Here is a 26,758-nt window from a genome sequence, read left to right as displayed (position 1 = left end):
TCTACGTTTCCCTTTCTCCTGACAGGGAAATGTTGCTACATTCTGATACTTGAAATTAAAATGAAATCTACACAATAAATGGCTTACCAACTGTTTCAAGAAATCCAGGATTTTGGATGCTTTGGAATCTAAGCCATGACAATTGCAATCAATGTGTTACCAGATACCAACTAAATTGAAGGCAATCATATGGCAATGCAAGAAGAGAAGTTAAAAGAATTTATTCTCCAAAGAAATGAATTCTACATTATTTTTGAATGAATGAAACAATCTATTTCCTAAAAGCTACGAACGAACACAAGTAGATCTACTCTTTAAAATTCCCCTTTCTGATCTGACCTCAAATACTGGAGAATCATATGTAGCCCTACTAGCCCTTCCTTGTTCATAATTCAATATATGATGCCCTGTTCTCAAGCACCAAAAGCTCCGAGATTTATCTTTGTCGTAAATTCGAGTCCTGACATGGGGATATCCTTGAACCACATGATCAGATGGGTTGAAAACGGGGGTTTCCCTGCTCAACCTAGGATTAGAATTGCTCTGAAACATATAAGAAGTTGGACTGAAGAGCGAGGATTCATTTCTTGATGCTGCATTATTAGCCCTCAGACAGTTTTCGATCACTCTTGCCTCTTCTCTAAACCGGTTTCTCATATCTTTCAGGCCCTTGATAACTTTACAAGACCTCGAACTGCTTGTGGGATTCCAACCCTTGTGTTCTGAAGCCTTGGCATTGCTGGGAGTCTTGTAGGTTGTGTAGGGGATTGTACCACACTCAAAGCAGAACTTGCTCCATCTCTCCAAGTCAAAAGCTCTTCTATTTTCATGATCAGAGAGACATGAATATGCCTGAAATGATATAATCACCAACATTTCAAACCCAGTGTTTCAAATTAAATACTAAACCCCAAAGCGAGTACAATGCAATTGAATTTGAATGCACTAAAACAAAAAGACGCTAAATGGCCCATTTTGTCAGAAAAAATTCAAGGGTCTGCATTTTCTCACCAATTCATGTACTAAATTAGGTGAGGAATAAATACTGTCAAAACAAAAAAAATTTGTCTTCTACATTTTGGGGCAACTGAGTTTTAATGGGTGTGTGGACTCATTGGATTGTCTCGTCCACTTTTCCCCAGATCAAGAACTTCAAAAGGTGGAATTCTAACCTCTGAGACAAGTTTGAAGGCAACTTCAGCCTTGGCATGTTTGTTCTTATCTGGGTGAAGTTGTAAAGCTGCACACAAAAATCATTACATTACCAAACCAAGCAATTTTCACAACTTGGGTATTGGGAATATGCAAATGCCAATTCTTAAACGTACCAAGTTCATGGTATCTCTTTCTTATAACATCAATCCCAGCTGTTTCTTCCACCTATAAATTTCCAGAAACGTAAATGCTAGTATCATTTAAAGAAAGAAAAAAAATGCATTTAACGTTCTGAAAATGAAGAAACGTACCCCAAGAAGACGATACCAATCGACGAAAGGTGAAGAAGATCGAACAGGGCTGGTGCAATGCCTATGAGAACAGACAATAGAGAATTTCGAAATGGAGCAAATCTCTGTCACCAACTGCGATTTGAAGTCAGATTCATGTTCCATTTTCTCCAATCAAGGAAGGAAAAAATGGAGGTGGCCAGAGAATGGAAATGAATGAGAAAATCAAAGCTAAATTCGGTGGCAAATATATTGTGGGGTTTTGGTGTGCATGTTTCGTTTTGGAGTTTTGTGTGTGTGTGTGAGAGAGAGAGAGAGAGAGAGAGAGAGAGAGAGAGAGAGAGAGGCGCAGTGATTACGAGGCAAGGTGGAGCGGTTCAGAAAAAAGAGCCAAGTTTGCGGGTGAGATTTTTGAAAGTGGATCAGTTGGTGCGGGAAGGAATAGGACGAGGTCAGCCGTTGATCTTGCCAAATGTAAGCGTTTCAGAACAGTCTTCCCGGTCATTATAGTCCTTCGGATTTACTCTTTGTAGCTTTTATGCTCGAGGTTCAAATTTTTGAATAAAAATAAGTTATTGACTCTTATATTTCAAGCAATTTATCGTCATGTTAATTTGTAGTTTTAGTGGTTGAGAACATAAAATTAGAAAATGGATGATGATGCTTTCATTTTAATTACAGTTTTCATTTTTTTTTTGTTACATACATTTTTTACTTTTGTCTAGCTATGTGGTACTCTTTTCTTTGTTGAGATTTTGTTGTATTGGTCTACTTTATTGAGTAAAGTTTGATGAAGTCACTCAATGATGCCTGTTTTGATCGCATTTAATTGCAAATTTAACTATAAAATCTATGTTGATAAAATAGAAATATATTTAACTAATAGTCGTTACTCTGAGTCATAAATTATCTTATACAAAAATCTAAATTGTAGATCGCACATCTAAATATTGACGATTCTTGTATTTAGTGAAAGATGATTGTAGAAAAAAAAAAAGTGAGATACAGCAATAATGATGACCAACGCTCTTGATTTGTATGTGCATTACACTCTTAGAAAGCAATTCTCTTAATTAAAAATGGAATTCATTTTTCATATTCGGTGATGATGAGATATACATGAAATTTGAATGTGCAAATTGGAGAAAAAATATCACCTAATCAATCAAGCTTCTCATGTTAGTTGACATTAGGTGCACAACTGATTCACCTATGCATATAGCTTAGAATTAACAGAATCTGATCAAGTACTTCAACCGAAAAAGAAAATTAATTAGTTAGGTGAAAACGGTGGGTGGATGATAATATATGATGGGGCTATTATGACAGTAAGCTAGACACTAGCTAGTTCATAGCAAATGGAATAATGTTGCAAATGTCAGTGTCAAATTGACTAATTGCTGCCTTAAACTGATCCAACAAATAAAGCCACAGATTAAAAAGGTCCCAGAATTGAATGTTGCAGCTAAAATAATGCTGCTGACAGAAAAAAAAAAATTTGAGAGATTCATGATGAACTAGTGTTAAAGAGGACCATGGCGAATGAATTCTTCTCTCTTTTGGTAGGTGCACAAAACTAATTTCAACATGAATCACCCCCACAAAAACAATGAGAAACTTCACGTGAAAAGATTAAAGGGGAAGGAGCCTCTCTAGCTAGTACTAGTTTTAGGTGGGAAAATTCAATACTAGGTAATTAAAACAGAATCCTCCATTCTTCTAGCAAGTAGGTAGGAGTTTTGGAGTTAGGAACATATATGCTCGGATATAGATCCGTAAATGTTCAGAGCAATTCTATACATGCATACGAACATGAACAATCGAGAATTGTTTACGTAAGTTATAAAACTATTAAATACAGAATTTGATGGGAACTATAGTGTATACCAGCAATTTAGGTTAAATTCACCTCTATGCCTCTAACAAGAAAATAAAAGCAAGTATCAGCAATTGAGAACGGTTTGTTTGACGTGATGCTCGAAGAGAACTACAATGTTTGCAAGTAATTTAGGTTGATTTATCCATTTGGGTTTTAAGCTTTTGAGACAATGTGTGTTAAGAAGAGTTAAAAGACTTGGATCTTTGATTAATTAGTTTAACACTTGATATGGAAAAGTTAGGGTTTATGGGGTCACAGGCTTGACAGTATTGTATAATGGCTTCTTCTACCTGGAGTAATGTGAGGTTGTGGGGTTATGATTATCATATGATGGAGCCCAAAAACACAAGGCATCTTTGAAAAACTGACCTAGTTTCGAATTCCCATGCCCAATAGTTTCCATTCTAGTAGAATCTTTCTTAATTTGAGGAATCCAGGGATTTGGAATTTGACCTTTAGCCATTTTGTCATTAGCACAGCATTGGATATGGTGCTTTTGTTTTGAGATTGGTGTGTCTTAGTGATTAGGATGTAGTTTTTGTTTTATTAAGAAAAAAAAATTCCAATTACAGTAGATAATTAACAATTTTATAGTAGTCAAATTCCATAATGTTAATTTATATGTCGATTGAGTACTTGAGTTTATTTGGTGCTCAAAAATTCAATGCCTAATTTGCGGAATAGGTGAAAAGGTTTGAATATCAGACCCTAGGTTTGTTTTATGCTTCATCTTTCGAACTACGTGCATTGGCTTCGTCTCCTGGGCTAACTCCAATGCTTTCATCCTGCTCAATGAAGGTTTGTGTTTCCTCCGATTAGCACTCATAGAGCAACTCCAACAGTTTCCCTATAATTTCTGTATAATAGGGAAGCACAAGTCAAAACTTTAGCATCGTTTTCTTCTCCAACTCCAATAGATTTCCTATTTTACAGCAATCTCTAAAATCTCCATGTTATTCCTTAAAATTTTAGAGCAACTCCAACAGATTCCCTATATTTTGATTTTTCTTTACTTTAGGAAAAAATGAGCATCTTTTGCTTCAACAGATTCCCTATAAGAGCAACTCCAACAGCTTCCCTATAATTTTTATATTATAGGGAAGCAAAAGTCAAAGCTTTAGCTATTTTTTCTTCTCTAACTCCAACGGATTCCCTATTTTGCAGCAATTTCTAAAATCTCCATAATTCTTCCTTAAATGTTAGAGATTGCTGTAAATTTAGGGAATTTGATTTTCTCTCTCTTCATTATCTCTAAAATAGGGATGGTTATAGGGAATCTGTTGGAATAAAAGAGGCTCATTCTTCCCTAAAATAGAGTAAAATCAAAATATGGGGAAGCTGTTGGAGTTGCTCTAACTATCTCTATTTTAGGGAAAGTGAGGAGAGAGAAAACCAAATTCCTTATATTTACAGCAAACTCCAAAATTTTAAAGAAGAATATGAAGATTTTATAGATTACTGTAAACTAGGGAATCTGTTGGAGTTGGAGAAGAAAAATATGCTAAAGATTTGACTTTTGCTTCTATATAATACAAAAATTATAGGGAAGCTGTTGGAGTTGCTCTTAGAGATTGCTGTAAATATAGGAAATTTGATTTTTCCTTAAAATATGGATAGTTATAGGGAATCTGTTGGAGCAAAAGAGACTCATTTTTCCCTAAAGTAAAGAAAATTTAAAATATGGGGAAACTGTTGGAATTGTTCTAATAATGTTGGTCTATTACTGCAAAATGCATATATATATATATATATATATATATAGTTGGAAATGAGCAATGGACTATGAGATTTTAGGTTTTTAACCTATGAGTATACTGGTAAACAATTAAGCGCTTGACTATTCATTTGCCCCAACAACTGCGTAAAGTGTAGACTCATGAAAACATTTACCAACTGAAGTATATAGGGATTGAGAATTTGATCAAGCTTCTTTTAGGTTCACCTATATCATAAGGATCCCATAGGAGGAGAAAGCAAAACATGTTGGACCCAAAATTGGGACGCGGACATTGAAGATGAAACATGTACACTTTCCATAAATTTGTCCACATCACAATTTAGTTGCTCTGAGTGTGACGCTTAGATAATCAAGTGTCTCCATGATTTAAGTTTGTTGAACAAGAAGCATACAATTTATTGTTAAGTTATCACAAATGGAAGATGATATAAACACATTTGTGCAACCCCACCCTGCACCATACAAAACAACTAGGTGGATATTGACAATGAGACGACTAGAAGTGATCAACAAATTATGGATTTTTGCTTGTGATGGCAAAATGAAGTAGTTCGCAAATTACTCACTTCTTTTGTTTCAACTTTCAATTTCATTGTCATTAATTGTCTTAGTTTTATGGTATTGTAAAGTACTTCGTCTTATCCTCTACATGTGCTTCTCACTTCCTCAACAATCAGCACTCTTGAGTCTTGCCTTCGGTTAAGCCCCTTTCGAAGTTCAAACATTATCACAAAAGCTATACTATGTGCTTTTAAGAAAACCTACCATGAATCTGAAAAGTTGGGTGATAGGAAGACAAGCTAAAACTATATATAACAAGAATACACTATGGATAGTAACGAAGCTATAACCTTTGCTTAGTTTGCCTTTTAGTGCAGTAATTTTTCTTCTCAAAATCACCAAAGATCTATAAAATACTCGTTACAAAACATTCTGATAAAAAATTTAACAAAAATCATCTCTTCTCATCTCTTTCTTTTATGTATCACGAGAGACTTTTGTCATTGAAAGAGTTAAGGTGTAATAGAACTAGATTATAGACTCGACCTAATTACTTTAAGGTTTTTAACTTTTCTCAGTTTTTAATTTCCCTGGACTTGCTCTCTATCAATTTTATAAAGTCCACTTTCCAGTGCCGACGTTCACTCCTGATCCCAGCCGGTAGCCGCACGAGCAGGATCAAAATTCGGTGATCTGACCTAGCAAACATTTGGGCCTCGTCACCTCACAGATCAACATAACACCTTCCGGGCCCACCCAATTTAAATGGATAGAAAACACTTGATGGGTTGGATCCAGCTCTTATCCCACACACCCGGGCCCACCTCTCCATATCCACCACTCGTCGCCCCCTAAAAAAACTTGAGATCGCTGACGTGCCCCGTGCGCCCTTCCACTTCGATCAACACGTTAAAAACAAAACACCCGGCGTGACGAAACTGCTCTCCCTCAAATTCACATATTCCCCACGCCACTCCGTTCAAGACACGTAAAGTCAACTACACCCCGGAAGGACCTTCCCGTCATTTCCCACAGTCCCTTTTCTTCATTGGCCCACATTCTCTCTTACACACACTGTAGTACCTTGCTTCCTCAGAAACCACTTCCCCAGATCCTTCGTTCTCCGATTCGATTTTGCTCCGTTGAAATTACAGCAAGGATTTCAATTTGAGAGCTCAATTCGTTAGGGTTTGATTTTTGTGAAGTGAATGCTGTTTTTCTTGCGAGCTCTGAATCTCGGAGCTTCGATCTGATGGCGGCGGGGACAATGGCGACCGCCGCCGGAGCTGCTGTGATTCTTTACTACATGTTTGGCCGGAGAGCGTCGTCGAAGGACGGCGTTGAGGACGACGACGACGACAATCGGAGCGGAGATTTCTCCAAGTCGAGATCGGCTAGGAGGAGGCTTTCTCGGCGACCGGCTCAGGCGCCGGCCACGTGGATCGAGTCAATGTCCACCTTGTCCGATACGCTGCGTTTCACTTACTCTGAGACTCTAGGGAAATGGCCGATCGGCGACTTGGCCTTCGGCATTAACTACCTCATGCGTAGGCAGGTAAAGCAATTGGCCTCAAATTTTGGAGTTTTTTTTTGCTGTAAATTCCACATTTTTGATGCTATAAAGGTTCGGAATTTGCGTGAGGGTTTATGAATTTACTGCTTCACCTCTGCAGGGGAATTTACAAGTGGCGAGTGTGTATGCTGGTTGTGATAGTGTGCAGCTCAAAGGCGCTAAGATTATTGAGGAACTAAATTATTACTTGAAGCTGTTGACGCTTTGTTATCTGTTTTCCAAGAAGCCCTTTCCGGTGTTTTTAGAGTCCGGCGGTTTCTCTATGGAAGATGTCCTTCTTCAGAAGCCCAAGGCTGCGGTTCGTAAGCTCTTAACTTAGTTCTATGTAACTGCATTTGGTTATGTGCTTACATTGCCCTTCTGAGTAATCGGATTGACGTGCATGGATGTGATTGTTTATTTTACACATATACATTTGAAGTTCATTTTGCGATCAAACAAACTCTCTAATTACATGTCTTTGTAGTTAAGGTAAATAAAATACGATCAAAACACTTCTAGAACCTGGTTTTTGACCAAATAACTTCTCATCTGGATAACATTTTAGATTGGTGTGAAGTTTCTTTCAATATCCTATAGAATGAGGCATCATGCTTGCGTCTTTCTGGAGAATTAATCCATAGCAGCAGAAAGTAGTATTCATAACAAGGAAGAACTGACAGCAGAAAATGTTAGTCCATATTCTGTAACATCATTCATGCCAGACGAAAATGAATTGAGTCAAGGGGATCACTGGGAAAGAATAAAAGTATGGTGCAGAGGCACAAAGTTGCATATAAACTTCCTAATAGTTCTATGATCCTTGTGATAAAGCACTTCCGTTTTTTATTTACTTTTGTACGAGTGAGTGATTGTTAATTGTGTTATTAATTAATAACATAATGTTGCAGCTTCTGAAGCCTGCGTTCACCATTCTACGTGATAAAGATTCAAAATGCTTTCTTCTGTTGATACGTGGTACACATAGTATCAAAGATACACTAACTGCCGCAACTGGTGCAGTGGCCCCTTTCCACCATTCGGTTTTGCATGATGGTGGAATAAGCAACTTAGTCCTAGGATATGCTCACTGTGGGATGGTTGCTGCAGCCCGTTGGATTGCTAAGCTCAGTACTCCTTGCTTGCTTGAGGCTCTTGGTGAATATCCTGAGTATACAGTAAAGGTGAATGCCATTTCATGAACTAAGCATCAGACTTCTTTTTTATATTGCTATCTGTTTTGATTCACCATGTATTATTTCTTAGCTTTATAATGCATGTTTTGTCTTCTTACTGTTCTTTAACTTAACTCCTAGCGTTACATTTTGTTTTTGAACTGACATAAACTGAGTCATTCATCCAACACATGTTCTAATAGTACATGTTTACGGTTCTTTTCAAGGAAGTCTTGTGACTCAGCAACCGAAGTGATCTTGCTACTGAATTAAGCATGTACCCTTTCCTCAATTATACAGACTATCCCTATTTCACATAGTCCTATTGTTAGATTATGAGTAGTTCTTCTTATCCTGTAGCTTGGGATTTTGGGTTTCAAGAATTGAATGAATAAGAGGTGGTACAGATATCTGAATTGTCGGTTTGTTTAGAATAAGAGGTGGTACAGATATCTGAATTGGATAGATACATGTAGTTTTGTTTAAAAGAGACGGCCTTCTTGGTGACACTCCTGACTTTTTGTCTGATGTGTACGAAGGCTGCTGAAATCAAATCATTTGCTGCTTTGTTGTCCGATTGCAATGACCTTATGGTAAATTCATTATTTAGTGTGAAGTAAAATGGGACATTCCAGCTTCATGTGGTGAGAGGTAAAAGTTCTTTGTAGAGGGAATGGGGATTGGAGCTGGGAATATGTGCTTTATTGCAATCTTTTGGTTGGTGAGGAGGGAAGGGAACAGATAGTAGGATCTTCGAGGTTCAGTCTTTTTCTTTGCTTTGGGCGTTGGGTTTCTTAAGACTTAAAGTTGTTGTTACTGACTTCTCCATTTCATTTTAGCATTTTAGTTTTATTTTTTCTTAACTGTGTTTTAGTTTGCTTGAGATTTCAGTGGACGCCTGTCCTCTATATCTTAATATCTACCCTTCATTTAAATAATTTTTTTTATTTCTCATCTAATATATGAGGTCACAATTTCAGTTGATGTATTTCAAAGTTGGCCATTATTTTACCATGAGAAACAAGGAAAGAAGATCTGGATAATTAAGTTCATTACTTCTTATGAAGGATGATAAAAAACTGTATTGTCACTTTTCCTGATATAAAAGTATTATGCAGACTAAATTTCGCCATAAAATCTAGGGTTCATTAAGTATATACACTTTAGTTTTGGAACTCACAAAATGTGTATAATTATATGATAAAAAGATTATTATCTCTGTTATTTTTCTATCTAATGTTGAAAATTGCAATTCAGGTTGTTGGACATTCACTGGGGGGTGGTACAGCTGCTTTATTAACATACATTCTCCGGGAACAGAGAGAATTATCTTCAAGTACTTGCATTACATTTGCCCCAGGCACGTCTGCTGAATTTCTCTTTGCTAATGGTTACAGCATTCCATATTCATTTGTTCATTGAAATGCAAATAAATGCCGTGGGTTTAATGACATGCGTATGCCCATGTCATTCCATCTCAGATAATTTTTTTCTGGAATATGCTTTCCCTGGTCCCCTCTTTGTCCGCTTTAGTAGAAAACTAGAAATAACAATTGCTTGTACTGCAATTGTCATTTGCAGCTGCCTGTATAACAATGGAGTTGGCAGAATCTGGCAAGCACTTCATCACTACTATCATCAATGGCTCTGACCTGGTGCCTACATTCTCAGCAGCTTCTGTTGATGACCTCCGCTCTGAGGTGCTAAACTTTTCTCCAGATATGAAATGGATTGTATAGCATTTCTTGTTTCTAAATATGTATATGGTTCTAATTTCATCTGCTAGATATTTTCATAATTTTTATTTGAATTTGTCATCTTATCAGGTCACAGCTTCATCTTGGTTAAATGATTTGCGGGATCAGGTTGAGCATACACGTGTTTTGAATGTTGTTTATCGTTCAGCAACTGCTCTAGGTTCTCGTCTACCATCTATAGCTAGTGCAAAAGCCAGGGTTGCTGGTGCAGGTGCACTATTGAGGCCAGTATCCAGCAGTACTCAGGTAAATCTAATCTTTCTCTTGTTTGAATTGATGGTTAATTACACCAGTTCTTGCTGGTTTGTACTGTTATTAGACCTGCTGCATGCTAGAAATTTAATTCACTGGCTTCTCTATGTCAGTAAGTTGTAGAATTCTTTGAGAAGGACTGGTAATTGACTCATTCAAATGAACTGCATTATGTTCCCTATGTGACCTGTATGATTTTGTCCCCTTTATCTGTATAATGAAAGGCCAGGCTTTTGTTTGCAACTTGTAGGTTGTGATGAAGCGTGCACAAAATGTTGCCCTAGCTGTTGTTAGAACCCGTTCATCTATATCATCTTGGTCTTGCATGGGTGCACGTCGCCGTAATGTGGGTCAATCATTGAACTCTACCATGGGTGATTCACATGAAACTTCTGTAATATGTGAAAGGGATTCTGAATCTCTGGCTGAAGGAACAACCGCTGACCCAATGCTGGATAATTTGGTGTGTAGTTCTGGTGGATCAGGTCATGATGATACTGATGAAGAGGAGCAGCTTTTGCCAGTGCATGAAGATCCAACCACATCTGCTGTCGAAGACATTACTGAAGGTGAATTGTGGTATGAACTGGAGAAGGAGCTTACGAGGCAGGAGAATGCAATCAATGTTCAGGCTAAGGAGGAAGAAGCTGCTGCAGTTAAAGAAATAACCGAGGAAGAAAATATGCTGGTTGATGTTGCAGAAAGCAATACGCCAATCTCTTCCGCAGACATTTCTGAGAGCCACCGGTTCTATCCCCCTGGCAGAATCATGCACATTATATCAGTAACCTCGTTTGATTCTACCAATTTAGACCATGATGGACCGAGTGAAGAGCATGTTGGTATATACGAGACACGTAGAGAACTGTACAGTAAGCTCCGACTTTCTAGAACGATGATCAACGATCACTATATGCCTATGTATAAGAAAATGATGGAATTGTTGATTAGAGAACTGGAAAATGAGGAAGCAAATAGTTCTGTTATGTAAAGTGAACCAACTCAGTAGCCAAATATATATGTTGTGTGCCCTACATGGTTTTAGAGTGAATTATGCAACCCATTGTTACTGTGTCAAATTTTAGCGACTCTGCAGCGGAAAGCGTAATGGCTCTCCCTCCGGAAATAGTGGCGTTTACAGATTTAGATCTTTACCCAATATTTTGATTTAGCTTGTAGTGTTATAGTACTCCGAAGTATTCAAACCAGAGATATAAGCGGTTCAATTGTTCAATATGTGAGACGCGCTGCATGTATTCACTTATTGAATGACCAACATCTCGGAAGAACTATAGAACTTTTGAATCAAGTGGAGGGTGTTTGAGTCATGAAAAGATTGAACGTTTAGAAATTCATCCATTTTACTAAGCTCTTGCTAATGTCATTGCACTTGCAAGTCATGCTGAGCTAGTTGCATAAGATACTTGGTGTGAAAAGAAACGAACCACCACCACAATGTGTGCAGGTTGATCTGACTTCCTAAAAGCTTATGTATACCACCCCACCATTATCTAGCACCAGAATCTAGCGTGCATATGCATGTGTCTCTGTGATTTATGGTCCAACCACTTCTCCTATATTTTTGGATTCATTATAGGGTCACAATCACCTAATTCTTTTGACCACCCAGTCTTTGATGTATATGTCCATCAAGAACAAGCGGCACATTCATAGCCTTGTGTTTGGTTTGGTATCTGGTCATTGGATCTCAATGATTTTTTATGCCTCATTGAATGGAGCTTTTGATCCACACCAAAAAATGTCTTGTTAATAAAGCTTTCACTATCACAACTTTGTAATGAACACTACTTTTTATAGAATACTCTTCAAGATAATACATCTTTAATCAGAATCTAATCTCCTCCACAAGAAATTAATCACTGCATACTAGTCTTCGCTATTTGTTTAGTGTTTTAGGACAACTTTATGTGGTATATTCTGATTAACTAATCATGATCCCACTAATGCATCCAAATCTATATTACACCTATTAGCTATCTGATATCTTAAACTAAAAGCATGATTAAAGTGGGCGGGGCATGATGATAGATATATATGACAATGTTGATGTAACTCTCTTAATTAATTGGAATGTCTAAAAGGTCCATGAAGTGTACATCACATGGTGGCCAAGGCAAGGCGTGAAAGTAATTTCACACTAGCTTCTAGTTTGTCTCAAAGTTTGCCTTTGCGTAGTTATACTCGCGTTTGCAAATGAACAAGAGAAGATGATGAAAATGGAAAACAAAGCGTTGTTTGTTTCTTCTAGGATCAGCAGCGAGCTCATGACATCATCTTCCGGCAGCTCATAGGAGGTTTCTGGCGGAAGTTTTCTTGTACTGAATCGGAGAAACACACAAGGTTTTGAATACTGGTTCTCTCTCTTGTTTACTGCTCATCATCTCAAGTATTTGCATGTCATGCTGCCTAGGAGCATATCTCATAAACCAACCATGGTGAAAGCCTTGAACTAAAGAATTTGAAATATGTATATTAAAGTTGTGTAGTTTGTATAATGATCTGGAATTTGGATTGTGTAGGAGTTATGGTGCTGTTTCCATCTTTCCTAGATGGGTTGGGAAGAACCATCTCGATCAAGAAGACCAAGAATTGCCATGGTGATGTGGCAAAGGAGACTGCAGAAGCATTGACAAAGGAAGCAAAAAAGAATGAGCTGGTTTTGAGTTCTTCTGGGATTGTTGACTCTGACAAGTCTAACAATTTTTCTTCTGTTTGCTCCAAGAGAGGCCAAAAGGGTATCAATCAGGATTGTTTAGTCATTTGGGAGGTAAATCAGTTTCCTTGAATTGTTTGAGAAGGTTGAATAACTGTCATAGACTTATAGATGCTTGTTTCATAATTCATGATCGATCTTCAATAGTTTGATCATTTGGGTTTGGTTAATAGGAATTTGGGTGCCAAGAAGACATGATCTTTTGTGGAGTGTTTGATGGGCATGGACAGTGGGGACATCTTGTTAGCAAAAGGGTCAGGCAATCTATGCCTTCTTCTTTGTTGTGCAATTGGCAAGAAACTCTCAGTTTAACATCACTTGACCTGAATTTTAAAATGGAGATGGATCGAAATCTCCATCGATATGATACATGGAAGCAGTCCCTTCTTAAAACATACGCTGCCATTGACCAGGAGCTTAAGCATTCTGCTAAAATCGATTCCTATCGAAGTGGTACTACAGCGTTGACAATTATTAAGCAGGTAATCAAAAATTGTGATAGTTGTATAAGTTACTGCCCAATTTCCTGTCCAAAACCCTTTTCTTGGTCCCTAAGTGCTTTCTTTGCTACTCTTCTGTTTTGGTTCTTCATGTAACATATTAACAAGAGGTATGATGAAGTGTCCAGCTATGCATCTGAAGGACAATCAGAACTAATATGCACATAAGTGACATCTAACTTGTACAGAAGATTCTATGCTCAGGTGTTGAATCATGGTACTGTATATAGAATTGACTATTACTTGTTTTTGATATGAAAATGTAGAAGGTGTAGGATTCTAGAACTACGTAAGCAAACAGCTTGGACTAGTAGGTCTGAGATGTATGCTCTCCTAGACTTTAGTAATTCCTTCCAGAAAGTAAAACTAAAATATCACCATCAATATCTTCAGGGTGAACTTCTCATCATAGCACATGTTGGCGATTCTAGGGCTGTTTTGGCCTCCACTTCAGAAGATGGGAGCTTGGTACCTATCCAGCTTACAGTCGACTTCAAGCCTAACTTACCTCGTTAGCATTCTGTCTCAATCTCCACTTGACCAATGTATGTATAAATTTTTAATCAAATACACCTCCCTCATACTTGCATTTTCTATATATGTTGTAGAGGAGGCTGAGAGAATCAGAAGGTCCAATGGACGAGTGTTTTGTCTACACGATGAACCGGGGACTTATAGGGTGTGGATGCCAAATGGCAAGACACCAGGACTGGCAGTATCAAGAGCTTTTGGTGACTATTGTGTTAAGGACTTTGGGCTTATTTCTGTGCCTGATGTGAGCCAAAGATACATAACCAGCAAGGACCAGTTTGTCATTCTAGCAACAGATGGGGTATGCATGCATTTCTTCTAATTCTTCTATTGATCAATTTTCTTCTGGCATATATGAACAAAAGTGACTATACAAAAACTTGACATCACTTATTTGTGTTTGTTACTCAGGTATGGGATGTTATTTCCAACAAAGAAGCTATACAGATAGTTTCTTCGGCACCAGATAGGAACAAAGCAGCAAAAAGACTGGTGGCATGTGCTGCTCTTGCATGGAAGTCTAAGAGAAGAGGCATTGCAATGGATGACATCTCCGCTATTTGCCTGTTCTTTCACCCCAACTCATCATCGCAACAAACCAACCCTTTGGTCTCTGAATATACTGGTGTGAAGACATCCGGGTGTATGTAGATTAAGTTGCTAACTCATGTGTGGCAATACATGTACAAGTATATAAACGATCCTTGGTTTTCCCATCTTTGGTAGCAAGTGTTTTTGCTCTCTTTTTGGTTACTGTATCCAATCTACGAAGATGGTACTCGAACATTGATTTCATAGATTAAGAGACTGCATGGTGTTTGAAAGAAGGACAAAGTCGGTTATATCTTCTTCTTTCCAGTTTTTCTTGCAGATGAAGCCCTGAATTCTCTTTTGATTATGATGCTAAGATGGTGTAGAATACCATTTAATCTTAATGTGCATCGATTGTGTTAATAAGAGTGGTTGACTCATAGGTAAAGAGCCTTCAACACCCAGCCCTTGCAGCTCTTTGCAAATTGTAATAGTTCTGCCTCCCACATCGGTTTTGAGAAACAATATGGATGCCCGTAAGACTATAAAAAGCGAAGCATGAGACTAGAAGAAGCATACCTTTCTCGGCCTTTTGGCTAAGATCAAGTGTAGTATCTGTTCTTATCAGTTTAATATCTGATACGTGGACCAATGGTCCACACGATATTAAATTAATTTTTTTAAGGGGTAGGTTCATTACAGTAGCTTGCTGCTGGAACCTACACGTGTCATCTTTGCGTTGCACTATAGCAAAGCTTGGCGCACCCTACCAAACGAAGTGAAAATTTACGCTGAGAACGTGAATGGTGTTAATGCGTCTTCTGGGTCTTGAAGCAATACTGTCTGGAGTTTGTCAATGTTGGTTCTCATCCTTTGTCAATGTTGGTTCTCATCCTTCAGACTACGTGTGTAATAGGAGTCATCAGTCGACAGAAGGATTCACTCTAAGATGATCATCATCTCATGGCTCGAACCATGAGCCATGAATCGAATCAGATGGTTCTATTTCTCAATCTAAAATTGACAAAGAAAGCATCTGAATATCAAAGACTCGAGAGGCATCCAGTTTAGTCTCACACATCAATACTAGCTCTCCAACCGGCTGTGATGACTGTATTTTTCATTGTAGAAGCTACAAATCCCCATCTCCTCTGTACTTGCACTACAGAAAGATGAGTAGCAACACTAATGATTGCAAGGAATTTACTTTTGGCTTCCCTAAATTCTGATGATGTTTTTTCTTGTTTGTTCATTCCAGCCCTCTCCAGTGAAGCCAAGCAACATTTACATGAAGAATATCAATATCAATGTCACAACCTCAAGTTTGCATTGACATTTCTGTGCATCTCTGCAGTCCCTCTACAGAAAATATATCTGGCAAAGGTTAGGATCAGATTTCCTTGGTCATCATGAAGAACAAAACCAACAGAGGCTAGATGATGAATTAAGTTTAACAATGTCTTACTTGAGAATGCCATCTGATCAGCTTGCTCGAAAAACGCTTTAGGGGAAGCTTGGGAGGATTAATATGCAAAGATTGAAGAGTAGTAGAGCTGCAGGAAGTGCTCGAGTAGGAAGCATGGTGATTTGCTTCAAAATAAGTTTATAATTTTATTCCTTGCGCGCCAACAAATGTGATAGCACATTAGCACAGCATGAGAATTTTGGCAAGCTTCTCAGTTGAAATCAGTGTAGTAAAAATTAGTGTATCTTCAATCAATGAATGTAAATGCATATTTTGAAGCTTTGATTATCGAGAGCTTTCGAGTCGAGCTTTGTTGCAGAAGGTGTATTGTCCTACCCAAATTCTGTGCACCTAGAATTCAGTCTCTCACTTTTTTTTGGTTGAATTGGTGAAAATCATGGATTCAGTTAAAGCTGTATATTAGACAATTAAGGCATATATAACACACCATGTAAAAAGAAAAACAATAGTAGCATGTGAAAAAGAAGAAGTAATGGTGTTATCTAGCTAGCTGGCTCGTGTAAGGGTTAGCCTACGTATACATCAAACTGTCAAGTCAAGTCCTAGTTTCTATTATGTAAGATATGAATGTAAACCATATGTACCGGTGAATGATTATTTAAGTCCTCCACATGGCGAAAACAAATCAAATAACATGAGTGAGTGAGGAGTATAAATTATGTGGGACATTTACTCATACTTACTTGGACGGGGTCAATGGGCTATCTAGCCGGATAGGTAGTGACATTTATTGCACTTCGAGGGGTGCGAGGGGTGCGGGTGCTTGCTTGTTGCGAAGGGGTTTGCGTTCGAACTCTTATCCATGGGTTCAAAATTTTGGTTTCCAACAGTTCCTATATCCTGTACTTCTTTCTCTATTTTAAATGAATAGCCAGTATGATTGAGAAGTTGATACAATTGCAGAACAAAAATGATAAAGATTTTAATTTTTAAATTTATGAGGAAATTGTTGGAGATGCTCTTAGCCAGTTTTTATAGCAAATTCTATTTGTTCTTTGCCAATTGATATTTCCATAAAATTTCATTGCATGCTCTTATATTTCATAATGATTAACACAATCAATCTTATAGAATCAAAGCAAGTGATGTGAATGGAGTGAATGACTGAAAGCTTTGACATCTAATCTCAGTTATGGAGCAACTTTCATCTAGTAGGTCAACTTGACACATTATCCATTTTCTTCGGCTTTTAGTCTAGCACTTTAATTAGATCCTTAACTACAGCAAAAGGATTAGTTGAAACCATAAGAAAGAGTTGAAGACATGGTTTATTTGGTACTTTTTTGTTGTCTTGGAATTTTGGCTGGAATGACATGCTTTTTATTTCTATTTGGATATTGGTCAGATATCTAATGAGTTCCAGACATTTAGGCCTCGTTTGTTTCACGGGTTTTAAACTCGGGAAAGGGAAAGTGCTTACTTTCCTGTGTTTGGAAAGTGCAAGGTGAGGAAAATGGTTCCTCTTGCAAGGAAAAATAGGGAGGAAAATGAATCATTCCATTCTCCTAAAGAACCAATTTTCTTTCTCATTTTCTAACATTTAGTACACTTTTTTTTAACATTTATTACACAATTTGTATGGCTAAAATAATTCTATAAAAAAATAAATACCAATTTTCTTCAATTATACTATTAATTATTAATTCCGTTCCTTAGTGTTACCAAACACATTAGTAGGAATCTTAATTTCCCTTCCCGATGGAAATACAAAGGAATAACCTTCCTAAGAAATCTATTCTGTGAACCAAATGAGGTCTTAGTACAACATGTTGTCGCCAATTCAAGTAGTTAGTACATCAATGTTTTTGATTATTTTTGTAGGATTATTGCTGTGTTATACATGTATACCGAGTTTTATAGCACGTACAACATACTGTTGCCATCGCAAGAGATGTTGGATAATTGCTTCTCTTGCAGCACTGTCTTGTATGTAATAATGTGGCCATATGTGCACTGATTTTAAGTCCTTTTTCACCAAAAAATTTAAGTGCTTGCGTGGTCGTCTGTATAAAGGATGAAATGCTGGAACTGTAACCGGGGTACGGTTGGTTGGCTATGTTTATCATGCATTCACGCATCCAAGGCTTCATATGGTTGTTTTTGCGCTTGGGGCAAATAACACAACTAATGAGGAACTAACATAGCTAGTACCGTCGAGAATTTTGGGAAGGGCTCCCTTCTGGATAATGCCCTACAAATCTAGTTGCAAAATCTTTGATCGTTATGACAAACTTGTTATGTCTGCTCCTTTGCATATTATGGTTTTTAGAAAGATCATTACATATGCAGCTCTTGTAAACTAATTAGACAGCTAGCTGGTGAGGAATTTGGTCTGGTCAAGAATATAAGAATAAAAAAATAAACAATCAGCTAATAGCTAAACTATCAATTAGAGAGAAAAATTTGGGTACTTTAAAAAAGAAGAAGGAAAATTTAGCAACATTCAATGAGGACAAAAAAGAATATCTCTCTTCAACACAAAGAATCATTCTTATTCTAATTTCATTGTAGTTTCACTCAACATCGACTTTTGACTTAAAAAATCTTAACTTAGCATTGATTATCCTTTTTATTGGATTGATGCAGAATACAGAATGAAAGTTAGTTGTTCATGCATGTATCATTAGTTGTCACACATAATGTTTGTTCAATAACCTGCACACCTGCCCTCTCTGGAAATTCACACCAAAATTATATATATATATATATATATATATTTTTTTTTTTTTATAAATTTTTTTATAACCTTAATAACAAACATGCATGTGTGTAGCACATATATTTTCTCTGCTATATATTATGATCTAGTACACTTCACAAAATAACCCTATCTACAAACCAATACCTCTTAATGATTCACGTGAATATAATAGAGCTTAGTTAGTTGGTTCTCGACTTGCACTTAACTAGAACAACTTCGGTTTACCCCTCACTTGTTCAGGTCATGCTTTTCCACAGGCTTTCTTGAACTTCTGTTCCTTATGTAATCTCTCATTATTGGTTGGGGGGCACATATTGATGATATACATGGAAGTTCAAGAAAGTTTTGGAACAAACATGGCGAGCCAGGACGTATTATGTGAATTTTTCATGTTGGGGGCTTTCGCCACAATGTCATTAGCAACTCATGAGTAGAACTCAATACTATCGAATTATACTCATCTTTTCTCATTGAATTCTTTATTTGTTCTGTTATATATATATATGTGTGTGTGTGTGTGCGCGCGTGCGTGCGTGCGTGTGTGTGTGTGGGTTTCATAGACTAGAGGCTATGCTAATGTTTCTATTTCAATAGATTTGCAGACTAGTACAATTGGACAAGCCTTGAACAAGCATGAGAATTACCACTCTTCTGCAAACAAGATTTGTTGCCCTCCCAAGTGCGGATTATGCCCAAACTCGATCTTCAGTCAATACGGAATTGTTAGTTCCTGATATCAGTGTGGTTTATAGCATCAAGAAGTTTGAATGAAAATTCTGGCTACCTGCCTACCTAGATGAACAGGAAGAACCGAGAAAACTTTAATACAGTTTTCATGTAACGTTTCTTTTCTATCTTCTCAGGTATGGGGATGTTATATATATCTGCAACGAAGAACTATACAAATTGTTTAGAAAACAACGCAGCTATAGGCTAGTGGGGTGTGCTGCTCTAGCATGGAAGTCTAAGAAAGAGTTCATATTGCATGTCCTATTTTCTGTAAAGATCTTTCATTGCTTTTGTTGCATTGATCACCATTTTGTATGTATTACTTTGGCCATCTGTGCAGTTCTTGTGTGGTACAGTTGGGTGGCCGTTGGCAGTGTTTTGACATATTCCCAGATATGAAACTGCTGAAACTTATAAAAGGCGAGCGAAGGGACTAAGGCTACAATTTGGATATCCTTGCGCTTGGGGCAGTGGCGCAACCTATGAGTTTCTAACCGATGCTGTGTCTATTGTCTGTTGAAAACTAAATTCCAGATTCCCTCGGGGGCCTGAGTTTCTGATGAAGTCTTCAAATTGTTCTCTTAATATGACCACATTTCTTTCTTTTCGATATTCTTTATTAAAAGTAAAACTGGTTCAAATCTTGTCCTACATCAGTTACAGCCTAGCGCCTTCGAGAATTATTGGAAGGGATCATTTCGGGATAGCAGTACTTAAAAATCTAGTCTCAAATCACTTTTGTTAAACATGCATGTCAAGAATTGCCGCTAGAAATGGCTTCGTATACTTGTTACTTGCACATATGCTATGGTTGCAATAGGTGGGGCAAATTGTAGCTCTTATACTTTTAGAGAATTTAATAACACATTTCATTTTAGGTTAAGTCTTCTGTCAGTAAAAATCTCCCATAAAAAATAAAATAAAAAAGAATGTAGCTATACCAATGAATAATCTGTTACTGATTAAAAGCCCTCTAATAAGACGAACTCTCACTATCTAAGGGTAGCACTCCACAACTTCACCTAGAATTACGACACTTGTATTTCACTTCAATGGGTGAGATTTTCGGGTGGCTAATAGCTAATACTAGTAAATTGAACCGCGCGATGCTGCGGGTTTGTTTTATTTCCAAGCTTCATATGTAATAGATGAATACTCGCAATTTAAAAAATATAGGCTCTACTTAGAATATGATTTGTTTTGTTGTTAATAATAGATTAACAATAAATGTGATACAACAACAAAAAACTTTTTTCATGATTTGTAGAGATTTACAAATACAAAACAGAATTGTTCTCTCTTAAAAAAAAAATGGCAGAATTGTAAAAAAAAAAAGAAAAAAAAGAAAGGTTATGGCAGAGTTGTAATTTGAGTCAAAAGACAGAATAAAACTGTCGCTTCATTTTATGAACAGTGATAAAACAGTGCGACCAGCTTTAGTAACTGTATAATATATGCAAAGGTCCTCCTAGGATTTAACACGTGGAGTAGAACGAGAGGAGATGAGGAATTAATTGCCAACTTTCCCGTACCTATATATGTTAAATTCCCCCACTTAAATGATTTGTACTGTTTGTTGACTATCTTGTCATCTATAGTTGCTATTTGGATCTCAAATGGATGTTCGGAAATGCTAAGTATATGGTCTCATGTAACCTACATGATGTAAGTAGACTCAGCTTAAGATCGGCTCAGTAAATTAGTGCTACGCGCTGCGAGTCACACTTCGCAAACAAGAGAAAGTGCTCGTCTCACCAATATAAAATAAAGCAGCTGTCAGTTTTTCAAAGCCACTTAGCAATGCATTGAGCACAATGCGAACTATTGATTCTGTTGCCATTTACTAGCGCATACAGTGCCAATTTCTTGAAGGTTGCATCTACATGGATGCCCCAAAAATTGGTTTTTGAAATGCAGAATGCCTTCTCTGATATATAACTGAAAGTTCATATCTAGATCATAAATGACTTAAATAATGCAGCTTTGCTGTAAAATTTGATCTGAAGAGTTTCTAATGCATTAGCCAACCTATCAGCATATTTACGAAGGTAATTGAGATATAGAGATCATAATAAGCTAATGCTAATTAAAATTTGGCTTCTGTTTGTGGATTAAGACTTTACAAAATTGTGGATTAATAGTTAGTTACTGTTAAAATTTGATTTGGCATCCTACTAATGGAGTTAGAGTACTGCATGTTTCCATTTGGTTTATGTTAAGGAATGAACCAAACCTATTGCTAATAAAGATTGATTACCACTGAAACATTCAAAAGCCTTTATCTGAACTGGTATAATTTCAGATTTTCAGTCAAAAGAAGAGATGCTTGCTTCAGTGGGTCTGTGAAAAGTTTGTCGATGAGATGTGGGATGTGGGATTTATCAATCACATATCAATCACAAAAAGTAAATGAACATCCATGACTTTTGTAGTTTGTTTCTGATCACAAATTTATTTGGATGAAATCGGTTTAATTAGGATGTTCGTGTTGTCTCTTCGCGAAGTCTATATACCATAGAAAACTTCTGTTGATCATGATCTTCTTGTTATATTGTTTCATGCAGTATTTAATACTCTTTGTCTATAAATTAGAGGTCTCTATATATATATTTTTTTGAATTGGGTCTCTATATATTTTTTAATCTCGTAATAACTAACATCACTATGAAATCTTTGATACAGAGGTTTGAGATATTTGTGGAAATTAAAAACCTAAAGTTGTAACTCTCCAAAAAATTGTTGGCTCAAAAATTCATTTCGGCCACGTGTCCCTTGGTTGAGGGCTTCTTTGGCTTACACAATTTATTTTGGTTTGGTGACGTGTGATGCGAGCGTGCCAACTCTCCAGGTTTTGTTCTAGGATGTTGCTGAGTTTGCGCTGATATGACTTCTATCAGTTGATTGTGAACCGAGGAAGGATCAATCTTGGCTGTGGGGTTCCCTCTGCCCTTGTATGCAAGAACTTTAACATGGATCGGGTTTACTAGCCGGAATCTTCGTGTTGTGTAACTTGTGATTGATGTGATAGTGTTGGTGATAATAATTTTTATAATTTTCTTAATATGATATGTGGAAAGTGTATAAATTAAAGTGCAAGCAAATAAAGTGCAGTAAGATAAAATAAAAAAAAATATAAACCGAAGGAAATAAAATGCAGGATAGTAACGAACAAGAAGATAAATTGCAAGTACGTAAAAAACGGTAGAGTAAATTGCAGAGAGAAAAAGACAAAGATGCCTATGGTCATTTTTATAGTGAATGATAACACTACTAATAAAGAAAAAGACACAATCTCAACCTTGATTGTTGAGATTGATTACAAATAAAATTCAAATCGTTTAAATTTAGAAGCTGATGATTCCAACAACAAGATCTCTTAATGCCCATTCAAGTTGATTTCTCCAAATTTGGCAATGGCTCTCTGAAAGCATTATCTTCTGCTACAAATTTGACAGCTAGTTTTTGTAAATCTTCAATATGCCGTGGCCATTTAGCTGTGATCATTCATTACTCCGCGGCTATTCAACCATTTTCATTCATTATGCCTTGTGGGCCTGACCCACCTGTCTGCCACGTGGGTCTTGCCATATTTAAGTTCAAACAGTAATTAACACTCGATGAAAAAAAAATGTGGTTTGTAGGTTATACATTGGTAAAAATACGTACTTAGTCAGGAAACAAATTTTCAGTTGTGTTGTTGAAATTTAAAACACATTCAACCAAGGCCAGCCATGAGATTGAGTGGTTTTTGTTCTGGGAACAGGATATTTAGTGTTACAAGATGCTCTTTTCACACGATATCTTATTTATCTGGATTTATTATCTTTGAGTTGTAATGCTATCTATTAAGGTTAGTTTCCCCAAACTTCTCACAATAGAGTTTCTCCTTGTGAAAATTGTGTCAAACTGATCAAAGTAATATCATTTATACTGATTGTTATCCTTAATATGATAATCTCGGAACATGCTCATTTCCACTAAAAAATTAGTTACTGATTTTACTGAGTAATGTGACTGATGATGGCGGACGAAATGAGATGGTAATGCATGGGTTCAGTTATAGTTATGTATCCTTGTTTTGATTCTGGTACATATAAACTCGAATTCCCGACCTTATATGCATTTTGCCTATGCGCTTCTGCCTCGATCACTTAGCCGCTCTAGCTCCTTAATCAAAGTGTTAATATCCAGTTGCACACCTCCAAACTGCAATTAATATTAGTAAAGGAATTCAATCTTTCAATTTTTATGTTGAGTTGGTCAAAGATTAAGCTATAGATAAGAGGCATGTATATGTAACACACAGTATCTCACAGATTACAGTAGTACCGGTCGTGATTGAGGAGAGCAAGTAGTCTTATTGTTAGGAGTCTTACCATTACATTAAGTTTTCATTTTAGTAGATTGAGTAGGGATTAAAATTGGTATTGCAAAAGTCTGCGTACAATCCGTTCGGCTAAGCTTGTTGACTAAACTCATAGTCTTAGTTTTATTGAAAATGTACTTGATTAGTACCAGGTTAATGGGATGTAGTGATCATACATGAGATGGGGCAATAGGCGGTTGTCTAATACATGTTCCATATCGAAATATAAGAAGAAAGAGACGAGTAAGAGGTACAACAAAAGAGGGGGTAGCAACCGTGCAAGGTACTTACCTGGACGGAGGTCAATGTGTGATCAATAAGATTCATAACCTAGGCTAATGACTTCCATTGCAATTTGGAGGGCTGCTCGCTTGGGTAGAACCCACGTCATAATTTGTTACTGGTACTTGCGTCCCTTGCAAAAATTATGAAATGAAATTTTGTTTCATTACCTTCGTTTATTTTTTGTTTTTCGGGTTTGCTGGATTAGATTCGTCTGAAAAATAAATTTATATTTAATTTGAATGTATACTGAAGTTAATAATTTTAATATTCTAAAATAACGGGCACTCCGCAAATTTGCAAAGATTATAAAGTGATTTATTCTTATGTAAATGAAATCGAACATTACAATTCACCATAAACGAAAGGCAAGCAAAAACAAATGGGCTTGCCAGAAATGAAAAGGAAAAGGCAAAATATCGAAGCCACACCAATTACCAAAGGACAAGACACAGACTGTTGTTATCCATGATATAATGCAGTATCATTCTCATGGTTCGATTTAGTTGTAAGCCTCAAGGTTGCCCAAAAGGTAGTTTTCAATGATCTTGAATAAACCAGCAGCTCTTTCTTTTCCGGCCTTAACATGCTCTTCCTTGATCTCAACCTCACCTTTGCAATGGTAGTTGCTGGTGCTCTTAATGATGGAACCTCCACTTGGAGATGCCACCAATTTAATCTCGTACGAAATTTTCTCAACTTTGTCTCCGATAGCATCCCCCTCAATAATGCTATAGTTGTAAACAAAGTTGTCTTTGTCAAGTCCATCAATCTGATGCTTCACATAGCTGTATTCGCTGCCTTCACCGAGGTGAATCTTCTTGATGGTTCCTACTCCTCCATCTCCCTCAACTATTTCGGCACTCTTCACAGCCTGTGGGGCAATTTTGGGGATAAGGTTATCAGCATCAAGGACAAAGGCCTTGAAGAGTCTTGGTGGTGGGATGACAGAGGTGAACTCAGTTTCATAAGTGAACACACCCATGATGATCAAAGAGCTTAAAATGAGAAGATTGAAATGTGGAAGACGCTAAGAGAATGTTGATATCGGTGTGAGAAAGTGTGAGCCCCGGAGGTGGTATTTATAGGTTAAGGTTGTAGATCAACTTTGAGCTACGTACGAAATGGTATAAAAAAAAAAAAAAAAAAAACACTTTGAGCTACGAAATGGGAATATTTCAAATAACTAATATAGTTCCCATATAAAAATAGACTTTCAATGAAAAATCAATGATCTATGGCTCAAGTCTAAGAAGGCACCTCAGATGGTTGTTAATTCTAAGATTTGAAGACGCAATTTGTCATCCTAACGTGGAAAAATGAGCATTCGGACGTAACATATTGATTGCAAGTACAAGAGAAAATAAAATGGATAGCCAATGTTGACTTCCAATCCCGACATTACTTTGTGAAAACACCGAAGGAAGCTACTAAAAATTCAAATAGAAATTGAAATAAGACCATCTAGAACGCGACCCCATTCTCTCTGTCTACTATAGCCAATTGGGCATTATAAATTAATTGGGCTGCCTTCTTTGACCATTTTGAACATAATCCAAGAGAATAGTACAACTTCTACAGAGACACTAGCTCACACCAAGGTTACAAGCTAATGGTAACCTTCAACCAGCTCATACCTCAACTCATGAGTAATCCATATATACCACCCCTACCATTCTCTTCTCTCACAACTCAAAACTTCATTCTACTTCTCAGACACCAATTTCCTTTTTACTCTTCTTTCCTTTTGATCATTTTCCAACTCATAAGCTGATAATGGGTGTGTTCACTTATGAAACCGAGTTCTCATCCGTCATCCCACCACCAAGATTGTTCAAGGCTTTTATCCTTGATGCCGACAATCTCATCCCCAAGATTGCTCCACAAGCAGTTAAGTGTGCTGAAATCATCGAAGGAGATGGAGGTGTAGGAACCATCAAGAAGATCTCCTTTGGTGAAGGCAGCCAGTTCGGCTCTGTGACCCACAAGATCGATGGGATTGACAAAGACAACTTTGTCTACAGCTACAGTTTGGTCGAAGGAGATGCCTTGTCCGACAAGATTGAGAAGATCTCTTACGAGACCAAATTGGTGGCATCTTCCGATGGAGGATCCATCATCAAGAGCACCAGTAACTACCACACCAAAGGTGACGTGGAGATCAAGGAAGAGCACGTTAAGGCTGGAAAAGAGAAAGCGTCCCATCTCTTCAAGCTTGTTGAAGGCTACCTCTTGGCCAATCCCAATGAATACTGTTGAACTTAATTGTTATCAGTTTGCTGTCCATTTGTTCCGCTGATGTTCCTGTTGGAACATTAAGAGATTGAATGTTGTAATGTTTTCTATGAAATAAACAAGCTGTAATCACAATTTGCATATCCGTTGTTCAATGACTCCCTACTAGGCTAAGCTATCAAACTGCGGCTATAAAAATATCCTCAAACATGGTCCAGAACTCCAGATACACCCTAAGAAGGTGGTTCAACTAGCATTATTTAAAACAAAAAGTCAAAAACTGTCACAAAAGCACCCTCATGACAGAAACGAGTAGCTGAGATTTCAGAGTATTTAGGCCAGTTAGTTATAGAGGTTGCATTGG

At 37.1% G+C, this 26,758-nt stretch overlaps 5 protein-coding genes, 1 non-coding gene and 1 pseudogene across 7 annotated transcripts; 5 read left to right on the top strand and 2 right to left on the bottom strand.

The window, feature by feature from the left end:
- Positions 1-194: 194 nt before the first annotated feature.
- Positions 195-1,751, bottom strand: LOC112200812 (dnaJ-related protein rsp1). The gene is made up of 4 exons (XM_024341821.2): positions 1,467-1,751; positions 1,329-1,380; positions 1,173-1,240; positions 195-852 (listed from the first exon to the last, which is right to left on the bottom strand). Exons 1-4 carry the CDS (start codon positions 1,608-1,610, stop codon positions 286-288), a joined length of 831 nt encoding a protein of 276 aa, XP_024197589.1. The 5' UTR covers positions 1,611-1,751; the 3' UTR covers positions 195-285.
- Positions 1,752-6,542: 4,791 nt separating this feature from the next.
- On the top strand, positions 6,543-11,378 carry LOC112196772. Its single transcript, XM_024337201.2, has 7 exons — positions 6,543-7,118; positions 7,237-7,434; positions 8,027-8,299; positions 9,548-9,650; positions 9,872-9,990; positions 10,117-10,293; positions 10,550-11,378. Exons 1-7 carry the CDS (start codon positions 6,816-6,818, stop codon positions 11,288-11,290), a joined length of 1,914 nt encoding a protein of 637 aa, XP_024192969.1. The 5' UTR covers positions 6,543-6,815; the 3' UTR covers positions 11,291-11,378.
- Positions 11,379-12,389: 1,011 nt separating this feature from the next.
- Positions 12,390-14,908, top strand: LOC112196773 (probable protein phosphatase 2C 34). 2 transcript variants are annotated; one of them, XM_024337203.2, is made up of 6 exons: positions 12,390-12,755; positions 12,840-13,087; positions 13,207-13,515; positions 13,927-14,044; positions 14,142-14,365; positions 14,476-14,908. In XM_024337203.2, the coding sequence occupies exons 2-6, from the start codon at positions 12,845-12,847 to the stop codon at positions 14,713-14,715; spliced, it is 1,134 nt and encodes a 377-aa protein (XP_024192971.1). In that variant the 5' UTR covers positions 12,390-12,755; positions 12,840-12,844; the 3' UTR covers positions 14,716-14,908. The 2 variants fall into 2 exon arrangements, with proteins under 2 accessions (XP_024192971.1, XP_024192970.1); XM_024337202.2 differs by having other exon boundaries at positions 12,391-12,660.
- A 262-nt stretch (positions 14,909-15,170) lies between these two features.
- LOC112201239 lies at positions 15,171-15,365 on the top strand. The gene has a single exon (XR_002936691.1). It is a non-coding gene; the product is annotated as a U2 spliceosomal RNA (small nuclear RNA).
- An 8,795-nt stretch (positions 15,366-24,160) lies between these two features.
- LOC112201236 lies at positions 24,161-24,306 on the top strand (annotated as a pseudogene).
- Positions 24,307-24,476: 170 nt separating this feature from the next.
- Positions 24,477-25,229, bottom strand: LOC112197838 (major strawberry allergen Fra a 1.07). The gene has a single exon (XM_024338732.2). It carries the CDS (start codon positions 25,142-25,144, stop codon positions 24,662-24,664), a length of 483 nt encoding a protein of 160 aa, XP_024194500.1. The 5' UTR covers positions 25,145-25,229; the 3' UTR covers positions 24,477-24,661.
- A 607-nt stretch (positions 25,230-25,836) lies between these two features.
- LOC112195946 (major strawberry allergen Fra a 1.05-like) lies at positions 25,837-26,535 on the top strand. The gene has a single exon (XM_024336185.2). It carries the CDS (start codon positions 25,936-25,938, stop codon positions 26,416-26,418), a length of 483 nt encoding a protein of 160 aa, XP_024191953.1. The 5' UTR covers positions 25,837-25,935; the 3' UTR covers positions 26,419-26,535.
- The last annotated feature ends 223 nt before the right edge of the window (positions 26,536-26,758 follow it).

The sequence above is a fragment of the Rosa chinensis genome, chromosome 4 (genome assembly GCF_002994745.2).
Source record: "Rosa chinensis cultivar Old Blush chromosome 4, RchiOBHm-V2, whole genome shotgun sequence".
NCBI classification, from domain to species: domain Eukaryota; kingdom Viridiplantae; phylum Streptophyta; class Magnoliopsida; order Rosales; family Rosaceae; genus Rosa; species Rosa chinensis.
This window is presented reverse-complemented; position numbering and strand designations above follow the sequence as displayed.